This window comes from Cucumis melo, chromosome 4, assembly GCF_025177605.1.
Source record: "Cucumis melo cultivar AY chromosome 4, USDA_Cmelo_AY_1.0, whole genome shotgun sequence".
NCBI classification, from domain to species: Eukaryota; Viridiplantae; Streptophyta; class Magnoliopsida; order Cucurbitales; family Cucurbitaceae; genus Cucumis; species Cucumis melo.
In genome coordinates this window covers 5135643-5145051 of record NC_066860.1, presented here as the reverse complement: position 1 = coordinate 5145051, position 9409 = coordinate 5135643, and the positions used below count along the sequence as shown (strand labels likewise).

Genomic DNA, 9409 nt, shown 5'->3' with positions numbered 1-9409 from the left:
CCTAAATGGTAAGTGGATGTTTCATCCTTGGAGTAAAATAGAAAAGGATAGAAAGGTAACCGAACCACCCGACCACAACTTGAAAGTGACGATAACGAGGCTTAAATAACGGTGATCAAACCACCCAACTCCTACATAGACAGGGGAGAATTTATTAAGGGGTCAGCGGAGGCACGTGCCCCCCTCACATTATCGATTTTTTATATTTTACTATTAATTTTGAAGTGTTAAACTATAATATATATTAAACAATGCTTTATTTTTTCAATATTTTGGTTTTAGTGTAGTGGTTGTGTTCTCATTTTGTAACCTCTAAGTTAGATGTTTGAATCCTATAAATTATAATCATTTTTATTCCAAATATCAATATTTTTGTTTCCTAAATATCAAATTTGTCCCATGATGTCATTGATAAACTTCAAGAGTTGAATAATTGTTTTATTGAATCAAGTACTGAATTGCTTCTTTGTATGACTTGTTTGAATCCAAGTAATTCATTTGCTGCTTTTGATAGACAAAAACTTAGTCGTTAGTTTATCGGTTGCTCACATTGGTGTTGATTTTATTGGTTGCAACAGCTACTTTAGAAAGAACATTTTCTGCCATGAATATTGTGAAGACTCGACTGCACAATCGAATGGGAATTCAATTGATGAATGATTGTCTTATAGCGTATATTGAGAAAGATTTATTAGATAAGTTAGATAATAAACTTACCATGGATGGAGATTGTACTACGTATTAAATTAATTAATCTTTGAATCTATTAATATTTTTTTTTTAATATTTTTAAAGTGTTTATTAATGTAGTGTCACTTGTACAAAATTTATGAATGCCAACCTACATAGAATCATAGAACTTTACTGTGTTGAAGATGAAATGGCGGTGACAAAGTTTTGGATTCGAGGCTGCGCATCTATGGGACGTTGAAAGGATTTATTAGTCAACTTCTATATAATAATACAAGAACAGAGCCGCCCTTAATCCTCAAACAAGTTGCAACCAGTCGGCATTTCCCATTAATATTATATTATTTACTCGCCGGCGGTTGCCAGTTTCACCTACTCTCCCCATTCATATACATACAGATCGCACAATGTTCTTCTTCCCAATTCAAAATCGTAGCCCTTTGCCGCCACAAATCTACACAGCTCATAATGGTATGTTTAAATTTCATTCGTTACTTGTAACTCATGATGAACTTTCACTCACTCAGTTTCTCATTCCATTTTTTCTTACCGCAGGAAGACGACGGTTCTCAGAATCCGGTAGCATCTATCACTTGGGACGACGGAATTTATTCGACAATCAAACGGTTCGTAGTTTACGAGAGAGAGTGGATCTGTTCGATTCAGATTGAATATGATGAGAATGGAGAATCAATTTGGTCGCCAACACATGGTGAAAACGAAGGTTCTATATCGGAAGTCAGTCAGAGCAAAATCCTAGATTATTAAATTAACATTATCTATAATAATCAGTTTGCTCATTCAAATCCCTTCTTTAAACCAATTGATTGTAGGTGGTTTTAGATTATCCAGACGAGTACTTAGTTTCAATTTCTGGATACTATGGTTCTATACGTAATTGGGGAATCGATGGCACCGTGATTCGATCATTGACTTTGGAAAGCAACACTAGATTTTATGGACCCTTTGGAATTCAAGAAGGGAAAAAATTTAAATTCCCAAGTACTGGGGGGAAGATTATTGGGTTCCATGGCATATCTGATCGCTACCTCGATGCAATTGGAGTTCATGTACAAACAATTCAAAAGTATGTAGCGCAAGATGTTCTGCCCTTTTGAATCTATATATTTAGCATCAAATCAAGATATGAATGGCATATACTAATTCAATTTATTGCTTGAATATACTGACATAACATGTAGATTGGGGATCCAGCCTGAGCCTCCGCCGAAGCACTTGAACATGGGACAATATGGAGGCAAAGGAGGAGATCCTTGGGAAGAAACTTTTGAAACAATCAAACGGGTGAGGATTTATCATGGCCTTTGGATCGACTCCTTTCAAATACAATTTCAGGAAGACGATGAAGTTGGAACGTTAGTATGGACCGAAATTTATGGTGGTGAGGGAGGTTTTCTAGCAGAGGTTAGCCCAAATCTTTCATTAAGTTGTTTTTTAGCTAGTTATAGTTTCATTTTATCATGCGAGGAAATTTACAAACAAAAATGTTATGGGATTTGATAATATTGGAATGGAATACTATATAGGTTGTTCTGGAATTAGATGAGCATTTTATTTCGGTTCAAGGCTACTACAGTGACATACAAAAGTGGGGAATTGATGCCACTGTGATTCGATCCTTGACTCTGGAAACCAATAAAAGAACTTATGGGCCATTTGGGATTGAAGATGGAACCAAATTTTCATTTCCATTTCAAGGGCTAAAGCTTGTTGGCTTTCATGGTAGATCTGGCGTGTATCTGGATGCAATTGGGCTTTACTTACGACCAACTCAAATGTAGGCTTATCTAAATTTTGATGATGCCATTGAGGAGTTATGATGCTGAAATGACTAATTGAGTTTCTCATGCAGAAATGGGGTTTGGCCTGAGAAATTTAGCTTAGGAGAATATGGTGGCGAAGGTGGTGATCCTTGGGATGAGAATTTTAATACAATCAGGAAATTGGTGATTAATCATGGACAGTGGATCGACTCCATTCAAATGGAATATGAAGATGAGAATGGAGAGGTAGTCTGGTCTGAGAAGCATGGTGGAAATGGAGGTTCCGAATCAGAGGTTAGCACAAAAATCCCTCATTAAGTTACTTCTTTTTTTGGTTGTCTTGTTAACTTGCTTTTGTTCATCATTAGATAATGAATATTCTAGTTGTTTAATAATGTGCTGAAAATGGAAGTGTAGGTTGTTCTAGATTTCCCAGATGAGCATCTTGTTACAATTCATGGCTACTATGATAATCTACTATACTGGGGATTTGATGGTACTGTGATTCGATCATTGACTGTGGTAACGAACCTAAGAAATTATGGGCCATTTGGGGTAGAAAATGGAACAAAGTTTTCATTCCCTTGTGCTGGAGTGAAGGTCGTTGGCATCCATGGCAGATCTGGTTTGTATCTTGATGCCATTGGACTTCTTGCACTTCCAGTTCAAGACTAGTCCTACCCTCTTTCTACTCCTTGGCAGCCATCAGTAGTATCTTGTATTTGTATGTTTTCAAACTCAGTCTCTTTCATGTGGTTTTTTTAGCACAACAATTGCATAAGTGAGAGAACAACATCTAAGAGAGAAGGTAATGTCGATTATGTTTATCTTTTTGTTATGTAGTTATTAAATCTTAAAATGGCATTTTGATGTATTTGTGTTTTGGAAATATTTGAAATATTTTAACTTATGACTTGGGTTTGGGCATTTTATTGTGGAGCTTGAGTATTCTTTTATCCACCAATGTTTATAATTGGACTATAGTATATTTCATAATTTCTTATGTAATTTTCTTTTTCCAATCTAAACTAAATGAGATGGAAAGTCTCCAAGGGATCTAATTTCCAACTTCTTAAGGGACCAAAGGCCTGTTTTCATCGCATAGCTTTTCGTGGCTTAGCTCCTGGATAATCTTATTTTCATTGCATATCAAAACGAAGTAACAACAATAATATTAATTAAAAGATGGTGTTTTACTTAAAATCTAGCCTATAGGGTTTGTAGTCACCAAAACAATAAACATCTAAAAAGGTTGAACTTGGTTTAGACAAGGAAAAAAAAAATCAATAGTTTATGTATTATCTATACCTCAACTTTTTAACACTTAGCACAAAAAATATTTCTTCTTTTTTTAATTCTCACTATTTGTTATGCTTTCTATTTTAAAAAAAAAATGTTGCATTATTCGATTTTGGAACACATAGTAAAGTTTGAAATGTGCGAAATGCGTGGGATTTAAGAAAGAGAAATAAAATTGATTTTTAAATTTATAGTAAAAATTTGAAATGTGCAAGATAAAACACGAATATTTGAGAGGCTTTCTAAACATGTGTAAAAGCACTCCAAAGCAATAGATATTTTTAAGATAAAAAACGGTTGCCATTTGAAATTGTTAGATACTTGTGAGATAAAAAACAATAATTAAAAAATTCCTTAAAACATGTGTAAAAACCAACCTAAACCATCCTAAAATAATGATAATATATATTAAAAGTAAAAGCAACCTACATGACTCAAACTTTAGTTGCAGGGGGAAGCACACATCCCAGCAATCAATTCGACGAACTCAAAATTGTAAAATAATTATGAATAATATTATATATAACATATTTAAATCAATTGAGGCTTCACGTGGAATTGTTGATACTCAATCAATAAGACCCGAACTTTAGTTCCGATGAAATTGTACTGTTGTCCAAGTCGCCGAGATCAAGTCACTGCAACACCATCTGATGGATTGCCTCCGTTCGTTGGTTGCGAGTTGTTCATTGTTCTACAAATGGTCACATGCGAGAGGTCATCAGTGTGGAATATGTTTATGTGTTGCGCGAGGGAGAAATTGTGTGGGTTTCAATATTTTAGAGCTTTTTTAAACTAAAGTGTAATTTAGACATTCCATATGTCTATTTGTCCCAAAACACGTCTTCTTAAAATTTGGTCTAAACATTCTTTAATTTTGCCAAATTTACCTTGTTTTTGGAATTTTCCATTAAATTTAACTATGAATAACAATTATGACAACAAAATTTAATTTTCATAAATATAACTGTTTACACGAGATTTCAGGATAAATTTAATTCGAGGAATTGAACTTTGTATTGATTTATATAGTGTCATGGATACAATCTATAGTATTTAATCCTTTGATTCTTTCTCTCACATACAATTTAAACTTCGAACTTTTTGATCTTCGGTCTTCAAGAAGTTGTAATTACAAGTCAATTCGAGCTTCAATCTTCTGGAATTCAAGGAAGTTTGATCTTCCAAGTCTTCAATCTTTCAGAAGGATGATCTCGAGGTTGATCATAACTTGCACGTCTTGAGAGCCTTCAGAAGTTTTTGTCTTCAATTCTTTATAGCTTCGATTCTTCCTTCAACCAAAGATCTTCAAAATGAATGGGAAGGTCTCTATTTACAGAGAATCTCCATGGGCTTTAGGTGGGTTTGGGCTTAGGCTTGGACCCATCTGCATGTTGGTTTAGGCTTGAGCCCATCTGCTTCTTAGACCCATTTTTCTTGACAGACTTGGACTCGAACCCATTTGCTTGGTTGGCTCGGGCTCGGGCCAGCTTGTTTGCGCAAGCTCGCGTATATTATTTCTTTAGCCCAATTTTTCTTCACGGGTTTGAACTAGGTTGGATATTAGAAAACTTGACTATCCAAATCTAGTCAAATTATAATCATCTTAATTTTGTTGTGATGACGTGGTGTGATTTAATTGGCCAAAATTTATTGTTCAACAATAACAAACCGTCAAAATATTTACGGTCTGCGTAAAAAAATAAAAAAGCTATGAAGTTGGTCATTTTATTTAAACATTACAGGTTTGCCCTTCCTTTTCATTGTCTTCTTCTCTTCCTTTTTCTGCAATTTTTTCATTTCCATCATTTTTCTTCTCTTCTTCTTCAGTCATTTTCTTTTATATTTTTTTTTTTTTTGAAATAATGATGTTTTTTTAATCAATCATAAATCTTGTATTGTTTTTTTTCAAAGTGTTATATTTGGTTCAAGATCGTGTATCAAATATAAAAGATCTTGAAAAAAAATAGTTGAAAAAAATCCTTAGAGCTCAAAACACGCTCATTTAAATTTGGGTAGCCAAATCTAAACAATCGTGTAGCATAGAATCTTAAAAAAAAATTATTTAGATTTGGTAGCCAAATCTAAACGATTGTGTAACCAAATCTAAGCAATCGTGTACAACAAATCTCAACGATATTGCAACCAAATCTAAACGATCGTGTACCAAATAATCTTGAAAAAAATTCATTTAGATTTAGGTAGCCAAATCTAAATGACGAAATCTAAACAATGATATAGCCAAATCTAAACTATCTTGGTACAAGATCGTGTGCCAAATATATTACATGAGTGACCACCGTTTTTGAAATTGTTCTACCAGTGTAAATATTTTGTCGATTTGTTATGTTTTTTAAAAAACCTCCCAAATTTAATCTAAAATCTAATTAAATTCAATAAAATATTTATAAAAAATTTATAAATATAACAAACCACCAAAAAATTTACAATCCCGTGTAACAAAGCCTATGAATTTAGCCATTTTCTAAATATTCCAAGTTTGCCCTTCGTCTTTCTTCTTCTTTTTGTTGCGATTCCTTTCTATCATCTTTCTTTTTTTTCCTCTTTTTTTTTTCTTTCCATCTTCTTTCTTCATTTCCTCTTATTTTTCTTCTGTTGCAACTTCTTTCCATTGTCTTTCTTCTTTTCCTCTTTTTTTTTCGTTGCGTTTTATTTTCATATTCTTTTCCTTTAATTTCTTTTTTCCGCTACAATTTCTTTCCATTCGTCTTTCTTTTCATTCGTCTTTCTTCTTTTCCTTTTCTTTTTTACATCGTTTAAGCTAAATCTAAAAGATTGTGTATAAATAGTCTTGAACAAAATCAGTTACATTAGAGTAGCCAAATGTAAACAATTATGTAAAAACAAAAAAAAAACAAATCTAAACGATCGTGTATCAAAAGAATTAAAAAAATAGTTTAGCCAAATTTGAACGATCGTATACTAAAGAATCTTGAAAAAAATAAACTATCGTGTATCAAAGAATCTTAAAAAAATAAACGGGCGTATAAACAAATCTAAACGGTCGTGTACCAAAAAAATCTTTAAAAAATTCGTTCAGTCAAAATCTAAATTATCGTGTATCAAATTTTGAAGAAAAAAATCGTTTAGATTTGGCTGAGCTAAATCTAAATGATTAAATCTAAACGATTAAGTTTAAACGATCACCAAATCTAAACGATAAGTTTAAACGATCACCAAATCTAAACGATGGTGTACCAAACAATAACCAAATCTAAATGATCATGTACTGTGCGTTGTTGATGGCGTGGTTGATAGGGCATTTTTAGTATTTTTCATTATAGGTTTGTAACTTTTTCCATTTTCAGAATTGTTCTATACAGTGTAAATTTTTTATCGCTTTATTATATTTTAAAAAAATTCTAAAATATTTGACAAACTCAATATTTATAAATTTGTACTTTATTTTATAGTTGACTTTCAAAACCTGTAGAAAGAAACACGAAAAATCTAAGACAATAAATCAAAATCAATAAATTTTTCAAAAACTGACCCATTGTGACCCTTTGACTATGTGAAATATCACTTTTACCCCTTAATTAAATTTAAAACACGCTAAATGGTCCCCGCCCCCCATATCTTTCCTCTCAGGCGTTTGGTATACATCAGTTACTTTTCTCTTCATCGTTTTCTCTCATCTATTCTGCTTTCAATTCAACGTTCATCCTCATCTTCTTCACTGCTCATCGGTCCTTCGAGATACTTATTGGAAATGACTTATTGGGCTTGGCCCAAATAGCAAAGCTATTAAACTTTGTCCCACATGGATAAAACTTAAAATGGGATGAGGAAATATAAACTTCTATCATTGAAGGGGACTACAAACCAAGTAAGCGGTGATAGTATAACCTTGTCCCACACGCGCGCCATCGCCGCCGTCCGGGCGGGCTTGGGCGACTGTGTTTGTGCGAAAGATAGGAATATAATTTTATTTCTATTTTTATTCTTTGGCAGCTAGGACACGTGTAACCTTTTTAGACAGTCAAGGCATCGACATACGTGGCGCACATTCACGCAATTCAAACATTCGTGAAACGTGACCGACGTTCTCTCTGCCAAACTTTTGCAAAGATCACTCACGTCCTCTTCTTCCCAATAAACGCTCTCCTCCACGCACTGCCTCCCTCACCCCTCTATAAATTGAAGAGAACCCATTCCATCAAAACACACAGTTCACTTCAATCGTCTCCTCTCTTCCTCTCCTTTCGTCTTCGCCCTGTGTTCTGAGCATTTACATAAGTCCTTTGTTTCTATTCCATGTACTTACGAGTGCATGTTCATACTGGGAAGCTGTGTTAACCTTGGGGGAGCAAACGACATAACGATTAGCACCACGGTCAGCCCAAATTGCTTTCAGGGCAGTGGTTCGTCACGGCACAACAATAAATCTGATCGACCTTATCTTCTAACAATTTGAAAGCATTATGTCGATCAAGACCTCCAACAAAATCCTACCTGATCTGTCTAAACTTGAGCCACTTGACGGAACGAACTACCGCCATTGGTCCCAAAAGTTGTTAATCTTCTTTGAGCAACTAGAAGTTGATTATGTCCTCACTACAGATCTGCCGTCCTCTGACCCCCCAACTACCACTTCAACATATTCTAATCCAGAATCATCTACGGGGTCTCCTACTACTGTCGCTGTCGCTGATCAAGTAAAGAAGGACCAAGTGATCGATCCTGAAAAATATGCAAAGGATAACAAGACCGTTCGAGGACACCTGTTAAACCATATGTCAGAGCCGATGTTTGATCTGTTCGTAGTCCAAAAATCTGCCAAGGACATCTGGAGCACCCTGGAATCACGGTATGGAGGAGATGATGCTGGACGAAAAAAATATGTGGTTGGAAAATGGCTACAATTCCAGATGACTGACGACAAGCCAGACGTAGAACAAATACATGAGTACGAGAACCTGGTGACAAACGTCCTGTCTGAAGGCATGAAGATGTGCGAAATACTTCAAGCAAATGTCCTGCTGGAAAAGTTTCCTCCATACTGGAATGACTACCGTAATCATCTCAAGCACAAGAAGAAGGATCTAAAGCTCCAGGAACTCATCAGTCACATGCGCACGGAAGAAGCCAACAGACTGAAAGATAAGTTAGCCTCCCAAAATTTAAATTCAGATAATGCTAACTTAGTCAAATCGTCTTTTGTGAACAGAGACAGAACGAAGCAGGAAAAAGGGCATAAAGGGAAAAACTCAGAGAAGAGACAGTTCAAGACTACTAGGGGACAAATTAAGAAGAAAAAGCTGGTCTGTTACGTGTGCAGAAAGGAAGGACACAAATCATACCAATGCAACCAGAGGAAAAGGAGACCAAGTCAGTAACCAACACCTCAAGCCAATCTAGCAGAACAAGACAGTGAGATCATAGCAGCCATAATAGAGGCCAATCTGATAGAAAACAAGACGGACTGGATTCTCGATACTGGAGCCTCGAGACACTTCTGCACCAAGCGTGAACTTCTCCATGACTACGAAGACACTGCCGATGGAGAATGCGTGTTCATGGGAAACTCAGCCACTGCAGGAGTAATCGGGAAAGGGAAGGTTATTTTAAAGTTAACTTCTGGCAAAACATTATCTTTAAGTAATGTTCTATAT

The 9409-nt window shown here is 35.1% G+C and overlaps 2 protein-coding genes across 2 annotated transcripts; both read left to right on the top strand.

Moving 5' to 3' along the window:
- The first annotated feature begins 896 nt into the window (after positions 1 to 896).
- Positions 897 to 3399, top strand: LOC103503934 (agglutinin-like). Its single transcript, XM_008468327.3, has 7 exons — positions 897 to 1161; positions 1246 to 1428; positions 1524 to 1777; positions 1893 to 2115; positions 2238 to 2488; positions 2564 to 2768; positions 2892 to 3399. Exons 1-7 carry the CDS (start codon positions 1159 to 1161, stop codon positions 3147 to 3149), a joined length of 1377 nt encoding a protein of 458 aa, XP_008466549.2. The 5' UTR covers positions 897 to 1158; the 3' UTR covers positions 3150 to 3399.
- Positions 3400 to 8218: 4819 nt separating this feature from the next.
- On the top strand, positions 8219 to 9133 carry LOC127148855 (uncharacterized). The gene has a single exon (XM_051083231.1). The coding sequence runs from the start codon at positions 8219 to 8221 to the stop codon at positions 9131 to 9133; it is 915 nt and encodes a 304-aa protein (XP_050939188.1).
- The last annotated feature ends 276 nt before the right edge of the window (positions 9134 to 9409 follow it).

Excerpts from the sequence above, each read along its gene's own strand:
- LOC103503934 (XM_008468327.3), top strand. Across the intron at positions 2,116-2,237 it reads AGGGAGGTTTTCTAGCAGAG|GTTGTTCTGGAATTAGATGA; the intron begins GTTAGCCCAAAT and ends AATACTATATAG. Across the intron at positions 2,769-2,891 it reads ATGGAGGTTCCGAATCAGAG|GTTGTTCTAGATTTCCCAGA; the intron begins GTTAGCACAAAA and ends ATGGAAGTGTAG.
- LOC127148855 (XM_051083231.1), top strand. The coding sequence starts at position 8,219 with ATGTCGATCAAGACCTCCAACAAAATCCTACCTGATCTGTCTAAACTT.